At 45.1% G+C, this 26,058-nt stretch overlaps 1 protein-coding gene across 1 annotated transcript in view; it reads left to right on the top strand.

The window, feature by feature from the left end:
* The window catches only part of PARD6G (par-6 family cell polarity regulator gamma), a 106,086-nt gene extending 88,425 nt beyond the window's left edge, over positions 1-17,661 (top strand). Inside the window, exon 3 of the mRNA XM_060029286.1 lies at positions 16,718-17,661. Within this exon, the coding sequence (XP_059885269.1) occupies positions 16,718-17,538 (821 nt within the window). The 3' untranslated portion in view covers positions 17,539-17,661. The remainder of the gene's footprint in view (positions 1-16,717) is intronic.
* Positions 17,662-26,058: the final 8,397 nt, after the last annotated feature.

Here is a 26,058-nt window from a genome sequence, read left to right as displayed (position 1 = left end):
GGGAATGGGGGGGGCTGAAAGGCCAGCGGCTCTGATGGAATCACAGCGCAGGTCCTGAGTCCGGGGAGAGGATGCTCTGGGCTGTGGAGGACCGGATGCTGCCGCTCAGAGCATCCGCCCGCCCCCTCACCCCACCCCAAATCCTTCACACTTGGAATTGCCCAGGATGTTCATGAGGGATATTGGTCTGTAGTTTTCTTTCCTCTTAGTGTGTTTGTCTGGCTTTGTCAGGGTTATGCAGTCCTCATAGAATGAGGTGGAAAGTTTCCCTCCTCTTGAATTTTGGGAGAAGTTTGAGAAGGATTGGGTATTAGTTCTTCTTTAAATGTTTAGTAGAATTCACCAGTGAACACATCAAGTCCAGGGCTTTTCCTTGTGGGAAGAAATTGGACTACTGGTATAATCTCCTTACTAGTTATAGGACTATTCAGATTTTCCATCTCTTCATAATTTAGTCTGGGTAGGTTTGGTGTTTCTAGGAATTTGTCCATTTCATCTAGGTTTTCCAATTTGTTGGTGTGCAGTTGTAATACTCTCTTAAAATCCTTTTTTTTCCCCTGTAGAAATGGTTGTAATGCCCCACAGTCGTTTCTGATTTTAATAATTTGAATCTTCTGTCTTTTTTCCTAGTTCACCTAGCTAGGGTTTGTCAATTTCGTTAAGCTTTTTGAAGAACAAATTTTTTGTTGTATTGATTTTTCTCTATTGTTTTTCTGTTCTCTATTTCATTTATCTCTGCTCTAATCTTTATTATTTCCTTCCTTCTGCTAGCTTTGGGTTTATTTTGTCCTTATTCTTCTAGTTCCTAGTTGTAAAATTAGGTTGTAGATTTGAGATCTCTTGGTTTTTAATGCAAGCATATAACTATAAATTTTCCCCTTAGCACTGCCTTTGCTGTGACCCTTAAGTTTTGGTATGTTGTGTTTTCATTTTTATTCATCTCTAAGTATTTTCTAATTTCCCATGTAATTTCTTCTTTGATCCATTTCTTGTTTAAAACTGTGCTGTTTAGGTACACATTTTTGTGAATTTTTCAGTTTTCTTTATGTTACTGATTTCTAACTTCATCCTCTTGTTATCAGAGAAGATAATTTCTGTGATATCTGTCTTATTCAATCTACTGAGAAGTAATTTGTGGCCTAGTATATGGTCTACCCTGGAAAAAGTCCCGTGTGTACTTGAATAGACTCTCTATGCTGTTGGGTGGAGTGCTCTGTGTGTGTCTGTTAGATCTCATTGGTTTATTGTGTTACGTCCTCTAGTTCCTTACTTCTGTCCAGTCATTGTATCCACTTTTAGGAGTGGGGTACTGAAGTCCAACTACTCCTAAGAACTGTCTCTTTCTCCCTTGAATTCTGTCAACTTTTGCTTCATGTATATGTAAATATATTTTTTACATGGTTGATTTACAAAATTATATTAGTTTCAGGTATACAACATAGTGGTTCAAAATTTTTATAGGTTGTACTCCATTTAAAGTTATTATAAAATACCGGATATTTTCCCTGTGTTTTACAATATATCCTTGTAGTTTATTTCATGCATAGTCATTTGCGCCTCTTAATCCCCTCTCCCATCTTGCCCCTCTTCCTCCTCACTGGTAACGACTATTTTGTTCTCTACTCTGTAAATCTGTTTCTGTTTTGTTATATACATTAGTTTGTTTCATTCTTTAGATTCCACATAAAGTGAGAACATACAGTATTTGTCTTTCTCTGTCTGACTTATTTCACTAAGCATAATATTCTCTACATCCATTCATGTGGTTGCAAATGGCAAATTTTCATTCTTTTTGTGGCTGAGTAATATTCCATTGAATATATATACCACATCTTGTTTATCCATTCATCTGTTGATGGACACTTAGGTTGCTTCCATATTGTGACTATTGTAAATAATGCTGCAGTGAACATTGGGATGCACGTATCTTTTCAAGTTAATATTTTTGTTTTCTTCGGATATATGCCTGGGAGTTGAATTGCTGGATCACATGGTAGTTCTATTTTTAGTTTATTGAGGAAAATCCGTAGTGTTTTGCTCAGTGGCTGCACCAATATACATTCCCACCAACAGTGAACACTGGTTCCCTTTTCTCCACATCCTCACCAACATTTGTTATTTGCGATTTTTTTGACGATAGCCATTCTGACAAGTGTGAGGTGCTCTCTTATCGTGGTTTTGATTTGCATTTCTCTGATGATAAGTGATGTTTAGCATCTATTCACGTGCCTGTTGGCCATCGGTATGTCTTCTTTGGAAAAGTGCCTATGCAGGTCTGATGCCCATTTTTTAAAAGGTTGTTTGTTTTTTATTGAGTTCTGTGAGCTGTTTATATATTTTGGATATTAACCCCTTATCAATCATATCATTTGCAAATATTTTCTCCTGTTCAGTCGGCTGTCTTTTTATTTTGTCAATGGTTTTCTTTGCGGTGCAAAACCCTTGTAGTTTAATGGTGTCCCATTGCTTTGTTTTTGCTTTTCTTTCCTTTGCCTTAGGGGACAGATCCAAAAAATTATTGCTACAATTTATGTCAAGGAGTGTTCTACCTATGTTTTCTTCCAAGATTTTTATGGTTTCTGGTCTTACATCTGGGTCTTTAATCCATTTTGAGTTTATTTTTTTATATAGTGTGAGAAAATGTTCTACTTTCGTTCTTTTACACGTGTAGCTGTCCAGGTTTCCCAGCACTGCTTACTGAAGAGACTGTCTTTTCCCCATTGTGTATTCTTGCCTCCTTTGTTATAGATAAATTGACCATAAGCATATGGGTTTATTTCTGAGCTTTTTATTCTGTTTCACTGCTCTATGTGTCTGTTTTTGTGCCCCTACCATACTGTTTTGATGACTGTAGGTTATAATAGTCTGAAGTCAGGAGCCTGATTCCTCCAGCTCTGTTCTTCCTCAAGATTGTTTTGGCTGTTCAGGGTCTTTCGTGTTTATATATACACACACACACACACACACACACACACACAAATACACATACATACATATGTATTTGGCTGCACCAGGTCTTAGTTGCGGCACATGGGATCTTTAGTTGCAGCACGTGGGATCTTTAGTCGTGGCAGGCAGGATCTTAGTTGCAGCATGCATGTGGGATCTAGTTCCCTGACCAGGGATCAAACCCAGGCCCCCTGCATTGGGAGTGCAGAGTCTTGCCCACTGGACCACCGGGGAAGTCCCTCCATATATAGTTGTAAATTATTTGTTCTAGTTCTGTGAAAAGTCTCATGGGTATTTTGGTAGGGACTGCATTAAATCCGCAGATTGCCTTGAGCAGTGTGGTCATTTTAATAATACTGATCTAATCCAGAGCACAGTACATCTTTCCTTCTCTTTGTGTCATCTTCAGTTTCTTTCATTAGTGTCTTCTAATTTTCCAAGCACGGGTCTTTTACCTCCTTAGTTAGATCTATTCCTATGTATTCTTTTTTCATATGCTTATAAATGGGACTGTTTGCTTAACTTCTCTTTCCGATAGTTCATTGTTAGTGTATAGACCTGCAACAGACTTCTGTCTATTAACTGTATCCTACACCTTCACTGAATTAGTTGATGAGCTCTAGTAGTCTTTTGGTGGCATCTGTAGGATTTTCTGTGTATAGTATCATGTCATCTGTAAGTAGTGACAGTTTTATTTCTTCTCCAATTTGGTTTCCTTTTCTTCCTTTTTCTGGTCTGACTGATGTGGGCAGGACATCCAGTACTGTGCTGAATATAAGCGGTGAGAATTGGCGATGGTGTCTTGCACCTAATCTTAGTGAAAATGCTTTGAGCTTTTGACCGTTGAGTAAGATGTTAGCGGTGGGCTTATCCTATATGACCTTGCTTATGTTGAGGTAGGTTCTCTTTACACCCACTGTAGAGAGTTTTTTATCATAAATGGCTGTTGAATTTTGTCAAAAGCTTTTTCTGCATCTATTGAGACGATCATATGATTTTTATTCTTCAATTTGTGAAAGTGGTATATCACACTGATTGATTTGTGGGTGTTGAACCATCCTATGTACCCCATTTAATCATGGTGTAGGATCCTTTTAATACATTGTTGGATTTGGTTTGCTAATAATTTGTTGAGAATTTTTGTGTCTATGTTCATCAGTGATATTGGCCTATAAATTTCTTTTTTGTTTGATAGCTCTGTCTGGTTTTGATTTTGGTATCAGGGTGATGCTGCCCTTATAGGACAAATTTGAAAGTGTTCCTTCCTCTGCAATTTTTTGGAACAGTTTGAGAATGATAGGTGTTAACTCTTCTCTAAAGGTTTGGTAGAATTCACCTGTGAAGCCATCTGGTCCTGGACTTTTGTTTGAATTAGTAATCAAAAAACCTCCAACAATTCCATTACTGGTAATTGGTCTGTTCATATTTTCTGTTTCTTCCTGGTTCAGTCTTTGCAGATTGTACACTTCTAGGAATTTGTCCATTTATTCTTGGCTGTCCATTTTCTTTGCATACAGCTGTTCATAGTAATCTCTTTATGATCCTTTGTTTTTCTCTGGTGTCAGTTGTAACTTTTTCATTTCTGATATCATTGATTTGGGTCCTCTCTTTTTCCTGATGAGTCTTGCTGAAGGTTTTACCAATTTTGTTTATCTTTTCAGAGAAGCAGCTCCTAGTTTGATTGATCTTTTCTATTTTTTTAAGTCTCTATTTCGCTTATTTCTTCTGATCTTTATTATTTCTTCTACTAACTTTGGGTTTTGTTTGTTCTTTTTCTAGTTCCTTTAGATGTACGGTTAGGCTGTTTGAGATTTTTCTTGTTTCCTGAGGTAGGCTTGTATCACTGTAAACTTCCCTCTTAGACCTGTGTTTGCCATGTCCCATAGATTTTGGGTCATTGTGTTTTCGTTTCCATTTATGTCCAGATGTGTTTTAATCTCTCCTTGGATTTTTGCAGTGATCCATTGGTTGTTGAGTGTTGTTTAGCCTCCACGTGGTTTTGTTTTTTGCACTTTTTTTCTTGTAGTTGATTTTCTCGTCTCACAGCATCGTGGTTGGAAAAGATGCTTGATATGATTTCTTAAACTTACCGAGACTTCTTTGTGGCCCAGCATGTGATCTACCCTGAAGAATGTTCCACGTGCACTTGAAAAGAATGTATATTCTGATGCTTTTGGATGGAATATATATATATAAAAGTCCATCTGGTCTAATGTGTCATTTAAGACCAGTTTCCTTATTGATTTTGTCTGGATGATCTGTTTGTTGATGGTAGTGGGATGTTCAAGTCCCTCACTATTATTGTGCTACTGTCAATTTCTCCCTTTATATCTGTTAATATTTGCTTTATGTATTGAGGTGCTGCTCTGTTGGGTACATATATATCTACAGTTGTTATATCTTTTTCTTGGGTGATCCCTTGATCAATATGTAAAGTCCTTTGTTACTTGTTACAGTCTTCGTTTTAAAGTCTGTTTTGTCTGATGTAAGTATTGTTACCCTGGCTTTATTTTCATTTCCATTTGCATGGAATAACTTTTGTCCATCCCCTGACTTTCAATCTGCGTGTCTCTTTAGATCTGAAGTGAGTCTCTTGTAGGCAGCATATACATGGCTCTTGTTTTTGTATCCATATACAGCCATTCTGTATCTTTTGATTGGAGCATTTAGTCCATTTACATTGAGAGTAATTATTGATAGGTACATACTTATTGCCATTTTAGTTGTTTGTTTTGTAGTCCTTTTTTGATACTTTCTTCTTTTATTCTCGTCTTGTGATTTGATGACTATCTTTAGTGTTATGTTTAGAAACTTCTCTCTTTTGTGTGTATCTATTATAGATTTTTGGTTTGTTGTTACCATGAGGGACGGTAAGTTGCTGATCTTGTAATTTCAAACACATGTAAACAACCCTGCATTTTTACTCCCCTCCCCTCACAATTAACTGTTTTGATATTATATTTTACATTTTGTTTTGTTTTTGTAGCCCTTAACTACTTATTGCAGATATAGGTGATTTACTACTTTTGTCTTGTAACCTTCTTACTACCTTTGTACATGGTAGGTTTGCTACCTTTACTGTATACTTGCTTTTACTGATGAGCTTTTTCCTTTCATAGTTTCCATGTTTCCAGTTGTGGCCTTTTCTTCTTTGCTTAAAGAAGTCCCTTTAACATTTTTTTTTTTTTTTTTTTTTTTTTTGCGGTACGCAGGCCTCTCACTGTTGTGGCCTCTCCCGTTGCGGAGCACAGGCTCCAGACACGCAGGCCCAGCGGCCATGACTCACGGGCCCAGCTGCTCCGTGGCATGTGGGATCTTCCCAGACCGGGGCACGAACCCACGCCCCCCGCATCGGCAGGCGGACTCTTGACCACTGCGCCACCAAGGAGGCCCCCCCTGTAACATTTCTTGTAAGGCTGGTTTCATGGTGCTGAACTCTTTTAGCTTTTGCTTAGCTGTAAACCTTTTGACCTCTCCATCAGATCTGAACGAGAGCCTTGCCAAACAGAGTATTCTTGGTTGTAGGTTTTTGCCTTTCATCACCTTAAATATATGGTGCCACTCCCTTCTGGTTTGCAGAGTTTCTGCTGAAAAGTCAGTTGTTAGCCTTACTGGAGTTCCCTTGTATGTAACTTGTTGCTTTTCCCTTGCTGCAGTTAATATTCTCTCTTTATCTTAATTTCTGCCATTTTAATTACAATGTATCTTGGTGTGGTCCTATTTGCATTGATCCTGCTTAGGACTCTCTACCTCCTGGACCTGGACGTCTGTTTCCTTTCCTAGGTTACGGAAGTTTTCAGCTAGTATGTCTTCAAATATGTTCTCTGCCCCTTTCTCTCTCTCTCCTCTTTCTGGGAACCCCTATAATGAGAAAGCTAGTATACTTGATGTTGTCCCAGAGGTCTCTTAAACTGTCCTCATTTCTTTTCATTCATTTTTCTGTTCAGCTTCAGTGGTTTCCACTACTCTATCTTCCAGCTAGCTGATCCATTCTTCTGCATCATTTAATCTGCTATTGATTCCTTCTAGTATATTTTTCATTTTAGATATCGTATTCTTTGTCTCTGGTCCTTCTGTTTTTTTTACTCTTTGTTAAAAACTTCTAACTTTTTACTCTGCTCATCCATTCTTATATCAAGTTCTTTGATTATCTTTATGATCATTACCTTGATCTATTTATTGGGTAGATTGCTTATCTCCACTTCTCTTAGTTCTTCGGGGTTTTTTCATTTGGAACATGTTCCTCTGTTGCCTCATTTTACCTATTTTGCTGTTTTTATTTCTGCGTGTCTCATACGTTGGTTGCATTTCCTGATCTTAGAGAAGTAGTCTTTTTTAGGAGATGTCCTATGTTCCCTGCGGCACACTGCCCTCTAGTCACCAGAGCTGTTTGCTCTAGGGCTATATGAGGGCTGCGCTGGTCCTTCTGTTGTGGCAGGATGACTATTGTGGGCAGTCTGGTAGGTGCAGCTGGCCCCGTCTGGTTGTTTGCCAGGCCCTGCCTTGTGCGGAGGCTGCTGGCCTCTGGTTGGCAGGACAAGGTCACAAGGTGGCTGGCTGCAGAACCCAGGGTGGTCCCAGATCTGGTGCTCACCGTTGGGCAGAGCCTGGTTCTGGCACAGATGGCTGCGGAACCGGGGTTCCTGGATCTAGTGTTGGCCTGTTGGTGGGTGGGTCCTGCTCCTGACATGGCTGGCTGTGGGTTCTACAGTATCCCAAGGCTGGTGCTGGCCCACTGTATCCCTGGGCAGCTAGCTGAGGATTCTAAGGTTATCTCAGAGCTGGTCTGGCTTTCTGGTGGGTGATTCTGGGGACTGGGGGGTCCATGGGCTACTTCCAGCTCACTGCTTGGTGAAGCCAGGTCCCAAGGCCTCTGGCTGAAGGGTCCTTGGGGTCCTACAGCTGGTGTCGTCCCACTGGTGGGCGGGGCTGAGTCCTGGGGTGTCCTGATACTGTTGCCAGCCTGCTGACATGTCGCCTGACACCTGAAAAGGCAAGCGGCAGGGATCCTCGGGCCAGCGACCACCCACTGGTGGGTGAAGCTTGGTCCTGGAGTCTCTGGCTGCAGTGGTCCTGGGGCTGGTGTCTGCCTGCTTCTGGTCAGGGCTGGGGGCCCAGGGGGTTCTGGGGCTGGTACTTACCCACTGGTAGGCAGAGCTGGGTCCTGCAGTCTCTGGCTGTGGATCTAGTCTCTAGTCTCTGGCTAGATCCAAGACCCCCTCTGGCAAGGCCGTGGGGGTCTTGCATCTAGTTCCAGGGTGTGGTGCCAGGGCCTAGGCCCTCTGGTGGGCGGGGCTGTCGGCAGGAGTGGCTGGGGGCTGGGAGGGGTCTTAAGGCAGCCTGCCTGCTGGTGGGGGTGGGGCTGTGTCCCTGCCTGGCTAGTCGCTTATCCTGAGGCCTCCCAGTACTGGTGCCTGCAGGCTGCTGGGCGGGGCAGGGCTGGGTCCTGAAGCTGATAAGCTATAGGGAGAATTCAAAAACAGCACTTTCCATCACGGGTGTCCATGTGGTAGGATGAGTTCCCCAAGGTGGCTGCCACCAGCGTCTGTGTCCCCAGGGTGAGCTGCAGATGCCTCCTGCCACTCCAGGGGGCGCTCTGAGATCAGCAGGTGGGTGTGACCCAGCCTCCTTTCAAATTACTGCTCCTGCCCTGTGTCCTGGAGCATGTAAGATTATACTGAGTCTAGTATTTTTTTTTGATACATCTTTATTGGAGTATAATTGCGTCACAATGGTGTGGACTTTCTGTTGTACACCAGAGCAAATCAGTCATATGCATACACATGTCCCCATATCCCCTCCCTCTGGAGCCTCCCTCCCACCCTCCCTACCCCACCCCTCTAGGTGGTCACAAAGCACCGAGCTGATTTCCCTGTGCTATGCGGCTGCTTCCCACTAGCTATCTATTTTACGTTTGGTAGTGTATAGATGTCCATGCCACTCTCTCACTTCCTCCCAGCTTACCCTTCCCCCTCCCCGTGTCCTCAAGTCCATTTTCTACGTCTACATCCTTATTCCTGCCCTGCAGCTAGGTTCATCAGTACCATTTTTTTCTTTTTCTTTTAGATTCCATATATATGCGTTACCATACGGTATTTGTTTTTCTCTTTCTGACTTACTTCACTCTGTATGACAGACTCTGAGTCCATCCACCTCACTACAAATAACTGTTTCGTTTCTTTTTATGGCTGAGTAACATTCCATTGTATATATGTGCCGCATCTTCTTCATCCATTCATCTGTTTATGGACACTTAGGTTGGTTCCATGTCCTGGCTATTGTAAACAGTACTTCAATGAACATTGTGGTACATGACCCTTTTGAATTATGGTTTTCTCAGGGTATATGCCCAGTAGTGGGATTGCTGGGTCATATGGTAGTTCTATTCTTAGTTTTCTAAGGAACCTCCATACTGTTCTCCATAGTGGCTGTATCAATTTACATTCCCACCAACAGTGCAGGAGGGTTCCCTTTTCTCCACACCCTCTCCAGCATTTGTTGTTTGAAGACTTTTTGATGATGGTCATTCTGACTGGTGTGAGGTGATACCTCATAGCGGTTTTGATTTGCATTCCTCTAATGATTAGTAATGTTGAGCACCCTTTCATGTGTTTGTTGGCAATCTGTATATCTTCCTTGGAGAAATGTTTATTTAGGTCTCCTGCCTGTTTTTGGATTGGGTTGTTTGTTTTTTTGATATTGAGCTGCATGAGCTGCTTGTATATTTTAGAGATTAATCCTTTGTCAGTTGCTTCATTTGCAAATATTTTCTCCCATTCTGAGGGTTGTCTTTTCGTCTTGTTTAACGTTTCCCTTGCTGTGCAAAAGCTTTTAAGTTTCATTAAGTCCCATTTGTTTGTTTTTATTTCCGTTACTCTAGGAGGTGGGTCAAAAAAAATCTTGCTGTGGTTTATGTCAAAGAGTGTTTTTCCTATGTTCTCCTGTAAGAGTTTTATAGTGTCTGGTCTGACATTTAAGTCTTTAATCCATTTGGAGTTTATTTTTGTGTATGGTGTTAGTGAGTGTTCTAATTTCATTCTTTTACATGTAGCTGTCCAGTTTTCCCAGCACCACTTATTGAAGAGGCGGTCTTTTCTCCATTGTGTATTCTTGCCTCCTTTATCAAAGATAAGGTGACCATATGTGCATGGGTTTATCTCTGGGCTTTCTATACTGTTCCATTGATCTATAGTTCTGTTTTTGTGCCAGTACCATACTGTCTTGATTACGGTAGCTTTGTGGCATAGCTTGAAGTCGGGGAGCCTGATTGCTCCAACTCCATTTTTCTTTCTCAAGATTGCTTTGGCTGTTTGGGGTCTTTTGTGTTTCCATACAAACTGTAAAATTTTTTGTTCTAATTCAATGGTGAAGAATGCCATTGGTAGTTTGATACTGATTGAACTGAATCTGTAGATTGCTTTGGGTTGTACAGTCGTTTTCACAATATTGATTCTTCCAATCCAAGAACATGGTATATTTCTCCATCTGTTTATGTCATCTTTGATTTCTTTCATCGGTGTTTTATAGTCTTCTGAGTACAAGTCTTCTACCTCCTTAGGCAGGTTTATTCCTAAGTATTTTATTCTTTTTGTTGCAATAGTAGATGGGATTGTTTCCTTAATTTCTCTTTCTGATTTTTCGTTGTTGGTGTATAGGTATGCCAGAGATTTCTGTGCGTTAATTTTGTATCCTGCAACCTTACCAAATTCACTGATTGATTAATTCTAGTAGTTTTCTGGTGGCATCTTTAGGATTTTCTATGTATAGTATCATGGCATCTGCAAACAGTGAGAGTTTTACTTCTTCTTTTCCAATTTGCATTCCTTTTATTTTTCTTCTCTGATTGCCATGGAATAAGAGTAGCAAGAGTGGACATCCTTATTCCTGATCTTAGTGGAAATGCTTTCAGTTTTTCACCATTGAGTATGATGCTTGAATGGGTTTGTCATATATGGCCTTTATTATGTTGAGGTAGGTTCCCTCCATGCCCGTTTTCTGGAGAGTTTTTAATCATAAATCGGTGTTGAATTTTGTTGAAAGCTTTTTCTGCATCTATTTCAATGATCATATGGTGTATCTCATTGATCGACTTGCGTATATTGAAGAATCCTTGCATCCCTGGGATAAATCCCACTTGATCGTGGTGTATGATCCTTTTAATGTGCTGTTGGATTCTGTTTGCTAGTATTTGGTTGAGGATTTTTGCATCTATGTTCATCAGTGATATTGGTCTATAATTTTTTTGTGGTATCTTTTTCTGGTTTTGGTATCAGGGTGATGGTGGTTTCGTAGAATGAATTTGGGAGTGTTTTTCCCTCTGCAATTTTTTGGAAGAGTTTGAGAAGGATTGGTGTTAGCTCTTCTCTAAATATTTGAGAGAATTTGCCTGTGAAGCTGTCTGGTCCTGGACTTTTGTTTGTTGGAAGATTTTTAATTACGGTTTCAATTTCATTACTTGTGATAGGTCTGTTTATATTTTCTAATTCTTCCTTGTTCAGTCTTGGAATATTGTACCTTTCTAAGAATTTGTCCATTTCTTCCAGGTTGTCCATTTTATTGGCATATAGTTGTTTGTAGTACTCTCGTATTATCCTTTGTATTTCTGCAGTGTCAGTTGTGATTTCTCCTTTTTCATTTCTAATTTTATTGATTTGCATCCTCTCCCTTTTTTCTTGATGAGTCTGGCTAAGGGTTTATCAATTTTGTTCATCTTCTCAAAGAACCAGCTTTTAGTTTTATTGATCTTTGTTATTGTTTTCTTCATTTCTATTTCATTTATTTCTGCTCTGATCTTTATGATTACTTTGCTTCTACTGATTTTGGGTTATCTTTGTTCTTCTTTCTCTAGTTGTTCTAAGTGTAGGGTTAGATTGTTTATTTGAGATTTTTCTTGTTTGTTGAGGTGAGACTGAATTGCTGTAAACTTCCCTCTTAGAACTGCTTTTGCTGTGTCCCATAGGTTTTGGGTCGTCATGTTTTCGTTGTCATTTGTTTCTATGTATTTTTTAATTTCTTCTTTGATTTCTTCAATCATCTCTTGGTTATTTAGTAGCTCACTGATTAGCCTCCACGTACTTGTGTTTATTTACAGTTTTTTTTTCCTGTAAGTGATTTTCAATCTCATAGCGTTGTGGTCAGAAAAGATGCTTGATATGATTTCAATTTTCTTAAATTTTCTGAGGCTTGATTTGTGACCCAAGATGGGATCTGTCCTGGAGAATGTTCCGTGTGCACTTGAAAAGAAAGTGTATTCTGCCACTTTTGGGTGGAATGTTCTATAAATAATCAGTTAAGTCCATCTCATCTATTGTGTCATTTAAAGCTTGTGTTTCCTTATCTATTTCATTTTGGATGATCTGTCCATTGGTGTAAGTGGGGTGTTAAAGTCCCCTACTATTATTGTGTTACTGTCGATTTCTCCTTTCATGGTTGTTAGCATTTGCCTTATGTATTGAGGTGCTCCTATGTTGGATGCATAAACATTTATAATTGTTATATCTTCTTGGATGGATCCTTTGATCATTATGTAGCGTCCCTCCTTATCTCTTATAACAGTTTTTATTTTAAAGTCTATTTTATCTGATACGAGTATTGCTACTCAACTTCTTTTGATTTCCATTTGTATGGAATATCTTTTTTCCATCCCTTCACTTTCAGTCTGTATATGTCCGCAGGTCTGAAATGGGTGTCTTGTATACAGCATATATATGGGTCTTGTTTTTGTATCCATTCAGCCAGTCTGTGTCTTTTGGTTGGGGCATTTAATCCATTTACATTCAAGGTTATTATCGATATGTATGTTCCTATTACCATTCTTTTAATTGTTTTGGGTTTGTTTTTGTGGGTATTTTCCTTCTCTTGTGTTTCCCACCTAGAGAAGTTTCTTTAGCATTTGTTGTAAAGTTGGTTTGGTGGTGCTGAATCCTCTTCGCTTTTGCTTGTTTGAAAAGTTTTTGATTTCTCCATCTAATCTGAATGAGATCCTCGCTGGGTAGAGTAATCTTGGTTGTAGGTTTTACTCCTTCATCACTTTAAGTATATCCTGCCACTCCCTTCTGGCCTGCAGAGTTTCTGCTAAAAAATCAGCTGATAACCTTATGGGGATTCCTTTGTATGTTATTTGTTGTTTTTCCCTTGCTGCTTTTAATATTTTTTCTTTGAATTTAATTTTTGTTAGTTTGATTAGTATGTGTCTTGGTGTGTTTTTCCTAGGGTTTATCCTGTATGGGAGACTCTGTGCTTTCTGGACTTGGGTGATTATTTCCTTTCCCATGTTAGGGAAGGTTTCAACTATAATCTCTTCACATATTTTCTCAGACCCTTTCTTTTTCTCTTCTTCTTCTGGGACCCCTGTAATTCGAATGTTGGTGTGTTTAATGTTGTCCCAGGGGTCTCTGAGACTGTCCTCAATTCTTCTCATTCTTTTTTCTTTATTCTGCTCCTCGGCAGTTATTTCCACCATTTTATCTTCCAGGTCACTTATTTGTTCTTCTGCCTCAGTTATTCTGTTATTGATTCCTTCTAGTGTATTCTTCATTTCAGTTATAGTGTTGTTCATCTCTGTTTGCTCTTTAGTTCTTCTAGATCTTTGTTAAACATTTCTTGTATTTTCTCAATCTGTGCCTCCATTCTATTTCGGAGATTCCGGATCATCTTTATTATCATTACTCTGAATTCTTTTTCAGGTAGACTGCCTATTTCCTCTTCATTTATTTGGTCTTGTAGGTTTTTACCTTGCTCCTTCATCTGGAAATATTTTTTTGCTGTCCCATGTTCTTTGTTGTTGTTGTTGTTTTTATGAGTGGGATTGTGTTCCTTTCTTACTGGTTGTTTGGCCTGAGGCTTCCAACACTGGAGTTTGTAGGCTGTTGGGTAGAGCTGGGTCTTGGTGCTGAGATGGGGAACTCTGAGACCTCACTCCGATGAATATTCCCTGGGGTCTGAGGTTCTCTGTTAGTCCAGTGGTTCAGACTTGGAGCTCCCACTGCAGGAGCTTCGGCCCGACCCCCAGCTCAAGAACCAAGAGCCTGCAAGCCATGTGGGGTGGCGAAACAAAAAAAGAGGACAATAACAAAGCCCAAAATAGAATTAGACTAGGAACCTAACAGATGTGTTAGAAATCATATGAGTAAAAATATCGATGGATCAACAACCAGAGGGTACAGCAGTACCACAATAGTAAAAAAGAGGAGGAAAAAAGGGGGGAGAAGGCCCCGGCTGTGGAGGGCGGGGCCTAAGCAAGAGCGAGGTTTGGGTGGTGGGCGGGGCCTATGCTTAGGACCCACAGGGCTGGAAAAGGCCCTGGGGGCTGTGCAGGGTGGGGCTTAGGCTCAACGGAACAGAAGGGGCCAAGGCGTGCCCCCCACTCCTGGTCTCAGAGGGCGGGGGACTTCACCTTGGAGCACAGCAAGCTTCCCGGGCTTGAGTGGGCAGGGCAAACACCCTCCCCTCCTCTCCTGCTCCTCCCACAGGGCCCCTCCCACCTGCCTCTCCTGTTCTCCTCTCGGCCTCCTTCCTATGCCTCCAGGACGAATGCTGCCGGTGGGGGGGTTGTCCTGGAGGGCGGGGATCAGCCTGGGAGCCCAGCAGGCTCCCCAGGCCTGAGTGGGTGGGCACTTGCCCTCCACTCCTCTCCTGCTCCTCTCACAGGGCCCCTCCCCCTGCCTCTCCTGATCTCCCCGGCCTCAGGGGCCCCATCCTGTCTGGCTTCCACTTCTCCTCCCCCCCAGTCCCCCCACATCCTACCGGTTTACTTGAGGATTCCTCCCGTCTCCTTGGGCATCAGGGTCCCCCATCAGTGGCAGGCAGGAGCCCTAGTTGTGGGGAGATGCTAACTTGGCGTCTTCTCATGCCACCATCTTGACTCTGCCCCCTATATTGTGTCTTTATTAAGTTTGATTATTTTGTAATCTTGTGTCTCTTTGACTTCATCTTACATAGAGATTGTTGAGCTTGGATGTTTGCATTTGCACACTTCCTCAAGTCTGGGAGTTTTCAGCCATTATTTCTTCCCATATTCCCTCCACCCCTTTCTCTTCTCCTTTTCAGACTCTCACAAGGCATATATCAGTTTGCTTAATGGTGTCCCAGTGATTGTTTACACTCTGTTCTCTTTTCTTTAACCTTTTGTTTTTGTTGTTCCTCAGATATGATCGTTTCTACTGTCCTGTCTTCAAGTTCACTGATTCCTTCTTCTGCCTGCTCAAATCTGCCTTTGAGTCCCCTGTTCAATAATTTCCATTATTGTACTTTTCATCTCCAAAATTTCTATTTAGTTTCCTTTTAGGTTTTCTGTCGATGTTTCCATTTTGTTCATACATTGTTTTCTTGACTTTACCCACATCTCTTTTTTTTTTTTTAGTTTTTTGATCATGTCTTAGGCCATTGTTTTAAAGTCTTTGTCTAGTAAATCTGCCGTCAGGTTGTTTCAGGGACAGTTTCTATTACTGTTTTCCTTTGGGGCACACTTTCGTTTCTTTGTATGTCTTGTGACTTTTTTTGTTGTTGTTGAACACTGGAGATTAAGCTAATAACATGGTAGCTCTGGAAATCAGATTCTACCCCTTCCCCAGGGTTTGCTGGGTTTTTGTTACTGTTTTGGGGTGTTTTTTTTTTAATTGTTGGAGGCTCTTTGCTGAGTATCAACATTAAGGTGTGAACTTAAGGTTTTCTAAGGTCCTTTCTGAGTCTTTCCTTGAGCATGCACAGTCACTTCTAACTTTCCCCATATATGCAGTTGTTTTTACTGTCCTAGACTTTAAGGTCTGGCTCCCAAAATGAAAAAAGGTGAAAAATGAAGGGAGAGAAAGGGTGCCAGTCCATTAACTCTCCTGGACGTTCCTTCAGGTAGAAGGAGAGGGGCTTGCAACAATGCAGGGAGGTACAATAGCCACCTACCTCTGTCTACACCTTTGTGATCAGAAGTAGCAGTCCGTAATCAGGGCACAGATGGCTGATGTTTGGAGAGCAGGGTCCTTTTTGCCCACCCTGGCCCACATACTCTCCAGGAACAGTGCACAGCTGCCTCCCAGGGTGCTGGGGGGTGGGCTAGGCAGCTGCTACTGTGCTGAGAGTTGAAACTGAGCAAAATTGACTGCAATTACCATCCAGTTCTTCCCCTGGAAGTTGAGCCTTCAACAGACTCTCAAGTTCCAAATTAGTTACATCAGACAGATTCTGCCCCTGCAGTTGTGGTCCAGGTTGGAAGACGTTCCTGGTGCTTCCCGCCCCACTGTCATTGCAGAATCCAGTCAGGCACTTTTAAACCTTTCATCTATTGTTAATTCTCTTAACCTTTCAACCATTCTGTTGGTTGCCCGGAGAGCTAATGTTAAGGAGGTGATTGTGCTTGAACTCGGCATCAAACCTTTGCCTGGTGAATACTGTTGGGCCAGCTCGCCTGAGGCCAGGATTGCTGTGGGCTCAGCAAAACCACCCATAAGGTTACTGCATTGTGTTTGCATGTCATCCAGGAGGTTGGGACTTTCCCCAAAACTGAAGTGTGACAAAATGAATCGATCATTCAGCTCCTGGGCCTGTGTGGGAGACTTGTGTTTCAGTCAGTTCTCTATACGGTTTGATTTGCCCATTGCCTCAGACTTCCCTGGGGTCACACCACAAGTCAGAGAAGTGGTGGGAAGGGAGCTGCAGGAGGCCAGGCCTTACCTGGACGGCCAGCCTCAGGCTCTGGGTGTTCGATGCTGTTCGACTTGTGCTTCCCCATTGCCCGCGGGTCTCTCCTCTGACTGACTCCTCTGTGCTCTTCCAGAAGAGGCCGAGCGCTGCAGCTTCGGGGTGGGTTCACTGTCCAGGCGGCGGCGCCCCCTGGCCCTGCGGGAGGACGGCCCTCGCCGGCGCACACACCTGCACATTGGCCTGCCCCATGACTTCCGCCCCGTGTCCTCCATCATCGACGTGGACATCCTCCCCGAGACACACCGCCGTGTGAGGCTGTACCGGCATGGCTGCCAGAAGCCACTGGGCTTCTACATCCGCGACGGCACGAGCGTGCGCGTGGCCCCACAGGGGCTGGAGAAGGTGCCCGGCATCTTCATCTCCCGTATGGTGCCTGGCGGCCTGGCCGAGAGCACTGGGCTGCTGGCCGTGGACGATGAGGTCTTGGAGGTGAACGGGATTGAGGTGGCCGGGAAGACACTGGACCAGGTCACGGACATGATGATCGCCAACAGCCACAACCTCATCGTCACGGTCAAGCCGGCCAACCAGAGGAACAACGTGGTGCGTGGCAGCCGTGCGTTGGGCAGCTCCGGCCGCTCCTCGGACAGCACGGCCAGCCGCCACAGCCTGCCTACAGCCCACGTCCTGCAGAACTTGCCCCCTGACGAGATGGAGAGCGACGAAGAGGCCGACGTGGTCCTCGAGGGCGTCCTGGAGCCCCGGCTGGTACCCAGGCCGCCACCAGGCAGCCTCGCTCGGGTCAACGGCGCTGGCCTGGCGCCCGGCCTGCACAGCCCTGGGCGGGAGGGCAGTGTCCAGAGGCTGCTCAGCTCCCTCCGGTCTGACCCCCGCCACAGCCTGGCCCTGCCCCCCGGAGGGGTGGAAGAGCACGGGCCGGCAGTCACCCTGTAGGGCCAGGCGTCAGACAGGTCAGTTTCCCGAGGGGAAATACTTCTTCAAGTTTTATTCCAGTCTTAAAATAAGAAAAAATTGTATGCTGCACGCCTCCTTTGTGTTGTTTTTACTTACCCCTCCCTTTTCTCCCACCACCCTGCTCTTTACTCCAACTTACGGAGAGAAGAGCGTATTGTACTTTGTAGACTTTCTCCACAGAACATGAAACACCTGCACCGTCTGCACGAGGCTGGGTGGGGGCCTAGCACCTTTGTCAGGTGGTAGAAAGAACCCGACCAAGTGCAGAAAATACTTCGTTTTTAAATTTTAAAAATATACTTTTTAAAATGAAGCTTTAAAATTACTTTTTTAAAATAGTCGAATGCAGGTTTTCACTGTGCTTCCTGCCGACTTGCACTGATTCTGCTGACGGGCCAGAGGCTATGAAGATGGGACGTGGCAGGAAGGTAGAGGCTGGTTTTCAAGAGCAAATGCACCCACACCTGGAATAATAAGCATGGCGGTAGAGGATGAATTTCAGAACGTTGCACTGTTTGCAGTCCTGTCTCACATAGCGTGAAGTGGTCGTGGTGGCCGCAGCGGTGGACTCACCCCGACAGGCAGTTTTGTGAGGCCGTCAGAGGTGCCCTGTTTAGCCTTTGAGGTGAATTCAATTTTGGGAAGAGAGTGGAAGGCACAGCTCACCAGTACCGTCTGTGATCAAAAGCCAGCATTTACTCTGAGGTAAAAACCAGTCTTTTCCTGTGGATTGTGACTCTGAGGGCAGTTTCTGAAGTGTTTCCAACACTTCACACAGGCCTTTGAAAGGTCAGTCATTTGGATGTATGGGTTCTGTTATCTTTGATTTTAAATAACAAGTCACATGGAATGTAAAGATTTCTAACACAGATTAAATTCATTGTCACTTCCTTTGGTATTCTAGCAATATTCACATATTTAGTAATTTTAAAGGTTTATTCATGTTTCAGCCAATCAAACTTTATATGACCTGTATTTTCTACTTGAATCCAGTGTCGAGGAGAAAATGTTACACTTGTACTTTGAAAACTAAACTTTCACCCAAAGAAGTTTTCATGTAAATACAGGTAAACGTATTTTTGTAGGTTGCCTTTTGGGAAACTATGTGGCTGTTTCTCCTGTGGTCAGGCACCCCCTGCTGGTAGTGGCAGAACTGACTTTATGGATGGCAGGTTGATAACAGGTGGAAAACAGTGTATCTCAATGTGTTCATTTCTCCTGAATTCATTCAGTGAAAAGCAAATTATTTTTCTTTTGGAAACTATTTATTGGGCATAAATGGCTTTTATTGAGTAGTTGTGGTCTCCTGCACCTTTGTTTTTGTTATTTGTATGCCAGGATCACTGTCTGTTTTGGTCCTAAGTACAGGGAAGACCAAAGATGCCCCCCTTTGAGGTCTAGGACCCCCAACTTTATGGCTCCAATGAACTGTATGAGCGTTTCTGGGCACCAGGAGTCAGAAGTGTTTTTTACTATGACAAGCATTGTAGAACCAAAACTCTCATGCTAACTTACTATCAATCACAAAGGAAATGTTCTTCTATTAAGTTATTGCTGGTTATTGAATATCTTGTCAAATAACTAGGTGTGTTTTTAAGTAAATGTGAATACTTTTTTAAAGGAAAAAAAGGCTTACGCTGAGATTTGTGTGCGATTGTCCATTATTTTAGGAGTTATGAATTGTCTTGAGCAGCTGCTTGAGTGTATTTTTCTATCCAGGTCTATATTTCTGCGATTTTCTTTTTTTTAAAAAAAAAGGACAAAAAAAACTATGTTGTATACACATTAAAGTTTTCTTTTATATCAAAGAATAAAACTTTTTCTTTGCTGCTTTCAGCTGTGTTCTAAATACTGGAGAGAATGTCGGTTAACGATCAGCAGAGAGAAACTCAGCCTCAGGATGAAATACCTAATATTTACCAAGTGCCTCTTGTGTGCCTTATTTTTTTTTTTTTCCACATAATCCTCACACTTCCTCCACAGGCAAGTAGTAGTAGCCCCATTTTACAGATGGGAAAAATGGGCTCAAACTCAAGCAGGTAGTAAGGCATTTCAGGTAACCAAATTATACTCGTATTTGATAGGAGATAGATGTGTTGTAGGTCCAGAACCTTCTTTTGAAGTCCTTTTGAAAAAGCTTTTCTGAATACTTACTATACAGCTTTTTCAAAATATACCCTGGTTTGCAAAACCTCCATTAACACTTTATCATCACGGACATTACTAAATGTATAATACATCAAGATCTCATTCAGTAAATTACAAATGTCAAGGTGACTGACAGCAGCAAACACCAATAACTCCTGGAAGAAGGAGGCGCAACTATCTCAGCTTTACCAGTGTGCACCACCTCGCTGAATCCCCTCACTGACGCTGAGCTGCAGGCAGCCCTTTTCCATTTAGAGTTGGGGGGACTCGAGCATTGGGACAGTCACCCCCGCAGCCTGTGAGGTGGAGCTGAGGCAGGCAGGTACTGAAGCTGGATACATGCTCTGAGTTAGCCCCTGTGATGGAGTCGGAGATGCAGGGGCAGATACCTGGCTAACCTGCCAGGGAGCGCAGGTCACTTGACCTCGTAGTAATGCACGTTGCCAGCCCCAGAGCCTGTGACATCTCAGGAGGGCCAACCTTTCAGCTGATAGGGAGACCCTGTCCACGAATCAGTGAGGTTATATAGTATCTCACAGTTTTACACAAAGTAGCCAGAGACAGGGAGCGGGGTCTTGTTGCAAGTCGCAAAGATACCTGGATAATGCTGGTACTGAGACCCTAATATCAGGTAGCCTGCAAAAAGTATTTCCTGATGGGCAGAAATACTGTTCTGTGGTTTACTTTTTATTCCAGCTACACCTGTTCCTCCTGCCTGCCTCTGACATCAGTCTGCTAAGTATTTCGTATCCCAAACACATCCCAAGTCAACATACAAATTCTTTTACCCTCTTACGCTTCCTCACTTATTTTGTTTTCTTCTTTACCTTCACAAAAAGATAACTTTCAGGGATTGAGAACATTGCGTTACTGAACAACATTTCCAAGGAGTGGCATCAACTGTTCCTATGTTACTAAAAAGCAAACAGAATGATTCACCATTGGTGTCCCCAGCCCAGGAAACCAGTGCCATTTTCCACGCTCCCTCCCGAGGGAGCTTTGACAGGAAACACATTTCTTAACCTGAACCCTCTTGACCCCAAGCCAGCGTGCCGGGGGAAGAGCTCTTTGCACACAAGTTTTACTTCTAGTAGGGACCCCAGTGATCTGTTGAGCGAGACTACAGGTGTTTCACGGCAAACTGAGTCGTCTGCCTGATTGCTCCAGGACCAAGTTACTTTTTTTTTTTGCGGTACGCAGGCCTCTCACTGCTGTGGCTTCTCCCGCTGCGGAGCACAGGCTCCGGACACGCAGGCTCAGCGGCCATGGCTCACGGGCCCAGACGCTCCGCGGCACGCGGGATCCTCCCGGACCGGGGCACGAACCCGTGTCCCCTGCATCGGCAGGCGGACTCTCAACCACTGCGCCACCAGGGAAGCCCCCCGAGTTACATTTTTCATATGAACCCCACCCGAAGCCCAGAGCACAGGTGAGAAGCAGCTTCCATAGACCAGCTTCCAGGGACTCAGGGAAGCACTGCAAACCCTACTCAATATCCTCAGGTTGCTGTTTTGGTTTTATGTGTTTTGTCTCCTAAACCAGCATAAGCTCTTTGTTCAGAGGTTGTTATATTCTCTTAGTTTTTTTATTTAGTGAGTGGGAGCATACAAATGTTTCCATGGACCTTGTACTTTAGAAACAGATAATAAAAAATGAGTATAAGATGTAATATTTTGTTTGCCAGTAACTGCTATGAATAAAAACAAAACCAGAAGGAGGATATTGTAAATTTTTACCATTACTTTATAAAACGAAGAAGTAAAGGTAGACTGATATTTCCGGGATCACATGGTAATTTGCAGAGCCATAATTCACACCCATATTTTTTGACATCCAGTACTTTTCCCGCCCCATCTATCTGCTTCCAGAAATGCAACATTCGGGGCTTCCCTGGTGATGCAGTGGTTGAGAATGCACCTGCCAATTCAGGGGACATGGGTTCGAGCCTTGGTCTGGGAAGATCCCACATGCCGCGGAGTAACTAAGCCCGTGTGCCACAACTACTGAGCCTGTGCTCTAGAGCCCACAAGCCACGACTCCTGAGCCTGTGTGCCACAACTACTGAAGCCCACGCACCTAGAGCCCGTGCTCCGCAACAAGAGAAGCCACCACAGTGAGAAGCCCGTGCACCACAACCAAGAGTCGCCCCCGCTCAACGCAACTAGAAAAAGCCCGAGCACAGCAACGAAGACCCAATGCAGCCAAAAAATAAATAAATAAATTTATAAAAAAAAGAAATGCAACATTCATCCACACAGTTCCCACTAAGGAAAAACACCAGTCTCCTCCTTGAATTATTCTGGACTGAGCCATAAACCTCCAGTCCATCTAACAATAGTGGTTCCAGGATTTGTCATCCAGCATAAATGACATCAAGAATATACACTGGGCTTCCCTGGTGGCGCAGTGGTTGAGAGTCTGCCTGCCGATGCAGGGGACACGGGTTCGTGCCTTGGCCCGGGAAGATCCCACATGCCGCAGAGCGGCTGGGCTCGTGAGCCATGGCCACTGAGCCTGCGCGTCTGCAGGCTGTGCTCCGCAGCGGGAGAGGCCACAACAGTGAGAGGCCTGCGTAACGCAAAAAAAAAAAAAAAAAAAAAAAGAATATACACTGAAGGGCTGCTCTGCTCATACCAGGATCACTCAGGTAGAAAATATCAAAGGGAAACTTCCCTGTTCTGGGCCACTGACCCTAAACATCCTTTCTCTTCCTTTCTTCAGAATCATGATTTCTGTGTTTAAAAGCACCTTAGAGAACTGAATGCTGCTAGAATGGTAGCCTATTTGGGAGACCCAGCCGTGCTCAGCAGCAGCCAGCTTACCCTAACCACAGCCCGTTTTCCTCTGGCTCACTCACCCCAGCTCCTCCTCATGCCCCAGGGTCAGGGGTCAGGGGTCAGGCTCCCCGGCATGGGACAGGTGTGTTTATTAGTGAGAACTTTCTTAGACAGGAACAAAGTGCACTCCCTGGACTCCTGTACGTTGTTCCTAATTTGTGTGCTCATATTCTCTTTGCTCCCTCAGGGGCTGCATGGTTTCCACTCCCACCATCCCGGCCCCTTGTCAGTATCCCAGGTTGAACTCGGGTTCAAAACGCAGAAAAGGCTACGTTCGTGGTCAGGATGTTTAGTGCTGACGAAACATCATCCCACTGCGGCCACAGCTCGGGGCTGGGATCAGTCTGACCTTGCGGGTGAACCACGCAGAGCCCGATTTTCCCAGCCCCGCCCTTGTGCAACGTGAAAGTTCTCAGACTATAAATCCAGGTTCAGGTACAAATTAAGATCAAAGAACACATATGCATTAAATAAACACAGTAAATGAGAACGCATATGTGGGGTCGGCAGTACCTTACTGCTCCTGACTTAGGACACTCACCCGCCAGGACTGGCGACCCCTCACTAGACGTGAGAAAAGGCCAGCTCTGTCCACACGGGTAGATAGTGGAGCTCCAGGCCACGTGACGCTCCAAATCCAGCACTAGCCAGGGCAGTGGGCGTGGACCCTGGATGTGGAGCCCATCTCCACCACGATGGGAGGAATGGCCACCCAGACAAAACTGGGGCTTTGGCAGCGAAGAGGGACGTATCACACCGGCTGCCTGGCAGCAGTGCCACAATCTGAGGTGAGTTGACAACACCTTAAGTTGCTAGTGGCTCACCTTCCGCTCTTCGGATGCAGGCCCGCCCTCCCATGCTCTGTGGTGCCGAGGGAGAAGTGTGCCAGCCACAGCGCCGGACCCCAAGACACCGGCCTCCAAGCGGTCTCTGGCAGGTGGGAGGAAGGGCAGCCTCTCCGGCATTCCCGTCCTCGTCACCTGGCTTCCTGCCTCTATAGCCAAACTGGTCATCACCCCTGTTCTATCCCACCAGCCCCGGCTGGCGGTGGGTTGGGGGGCAGCTGTAATCAGTTCCCCACGTGAAATCTCCTCTGTCTGAAATGCCTGGCAGAGTGAAGACACTTTGGCAGGGAACCTGGAGGTCCCTGTGGACCCTCAGGCTGGCGGTGGGGTGGGGGTGACGGAAACAGTGCCTCCCGGGGCTGCTGGCAACGAGTTAGACCCCCGTGGATGACGCCGTGCTGGGAGCGCGGAAATGGTGCTGCTGGGACTGCACTGCCAGCGCCGCTCCACTGAGAAACACTGTGACCCCGGGACAAGCCTCCGCCTGCCCACTGCAGCTGCTCCGTCCGTACAGACGCTTCATCCCCACTCCCCTTAGCAGCTTCACAGCCGACAGCGGCACCCCTCGCGGCCCTCACGACGCCTCCCTCAGTGCCCGGCTGAGCGAGGCCAGTCGCCGGCTGTGCAAGGCCAACCGAGACTAAGTCGAGGCTTCCGGCTCAACGTCCATATTCCTGCCCCTGCACAGACCTGGTGCTATCGGAAGCCTCTGCTGCACCTGTTTCCACTCGGGCTCTTTGGGTGTTCAGGCGGGAGCCCTGAAACGCCACAAGTATCTGAGCCCATTCAGAAGTGCACATCAGACACCTTCAAATACTGAACCTAGATTTCTACCCACAGAGCCATTTCCTTCCGCCTTGTCTTCAAGTGTACCAACCCAAACTATCCACAAGGTGCTTCACAAAGTGTGACTCTCAAAAATATAACCCCTGAAGAAAGATGGCCCCGTAGGCGTCTAGACAGTTCAGCACTGAAGTAACAAAGCGTAGACACACGAAAAGCACAAAGGCCCTGAGACACTGGGTTATTTACAGTGTTTATATTACAAAAAGTGTGGAAGCTTTATACATCAATCGTGGCTTAGATTTCTGATTATTTCTCTAGGATAGATTCCTAGATGAAATCACTGAATCAAAGGGTATGAACATTTTTGAAGTTCTCTTTCTCTTTGGAAACAATCTCATGGAAAAGTTGCAAGCACAGCAGGAAAAAGAAGGCTGAAACGCTGCCAAACTGATGCCCCAAACTGCAGCCATCGGGACCCAGAGTGGGGTGACTCAGGAAGACCCTGAACTCCCCTCCTCCAGACACACGTCTACAGCTGCAGGTGCGACCATCTCCTCTGAAAAAGACCTTCAACTCGCCGAGCAGCTACCTCACGTTGACAAACGAGACAAGAGCCACGTGGAAGCGGGTAGGAGAGGCTGACACAGTCTCCCCATAAACCCACCCCTGGCACAGCTGCCCACCACAAGGAGGGAATCACAAACCTGGAGCTTCTCCCTGAGGAGCCAGAGGTTGCACCCCACAAAGGGCGCCCCGGCGAGAGACGGGCCCCCAAAACATCTGGCTTGCAGCCCACCCAGCCCCGCATCCGCGAGACCCAGCAGGCTTCAGGAGGCCCAGAGGCGCCCTGACACGCAGGCTCACTCAGCCCAGGGCCCAGACTTGACGGCAGAGGCTCACTGGCTGATCTCAGAGCCTCGGCCCGAGGAGCCAGGCCTGGTGGGACACTCTCCAGGGACAGGGCGCTGGCGCTGCCACTGTGCTCCCTCTTGCTAAAGCTGGGGGTGGCCTGTTGGTTAACTGAGACCTTTCTCCTTTTGTCTCTGTGGAGCCATCCTGGCTCTCTCTCTGCCTCGTGAGGGCCGGCAAGCCCCATCATTTTTCCTGTCTCCTGGGAGGGTGCATGTCTTCACCGCTCTCTCTGCCACGCCCACAGCACCAGCACCTCTGGGAGGGGAGCTCTTACACACACCAGTGCCCCGGTTCTTACGTCAGGTGCCTGGCTTTTGAGGCTTCGGCCCAGGGGATGCCCCTTGATCACCTGGCTCTGAACACCGAGGGCTTGCGTTTCTGGGTCCCCTGGGACTGTAACATTGGAGAGAGTTCTTGGCAGGCTACAACCCAGGGCGCTGCACAGATAACAGACCAAAACATTCGCCCGTCTTTGTGAGATAGAGGCCTATTTGCTGTCCAGGGGCTTTGGCCTGAGGGGCAGGCCTCTGAAATGGCAGGCTTGCAGGGGCCCAAGAGGTGCTCCAGGGAATGGAGGCTGGTGGATGCAATCTTCCTGCCCACCCCCTGCCTTGCTGCACCTCACTGGTATCTCCCAGAGAGGAGTTTATACCCTCTGGCGCCCTGATTTTTGCAGCTGCTGCCAGGCGACACCTCCACGTCACCCGGCTCCAGTTGCCAGTGGGCCTTACACGGACAGGTCCCACAGCACCATAACCAGTGGAGGCGGAGTCTCAGACAGCTACCACCCTCAGGGCACAACAAGAGGCAGCAGGCCCAGGAGCTCAGTCTTCCTGTGAAAGAGGCCCTACTGGCTCACCAGCAAGGCAGAAGCCTGAGGAGCAGGCTGACACACAACATCTAAGGGCTGAGCGCAAACCTTTCCAGAGACCTCGAGAGCTGGGTGTTTGCATCCTCGCTCCAGCACGTCC

This window comes from Delphinus delphis, chromosome 13 (assembly GCF_949987515.2).
Source record: "Delphinus delphis chromosome 13, mDelDel1.2, whole genome shotgun sequence".
Classification (NCBI taxonomy): Eukaryota; Metazoa; Chordata; class Mammalia; order Artiodactyla; family Delphinidae; genus Delphinus; species Delphinus delphis.
The sequence above is the reverse complement of the archived record's forward strand: the minus strand, read 5'-3'. Positions and strand labels throughout refer to the sequence as shown.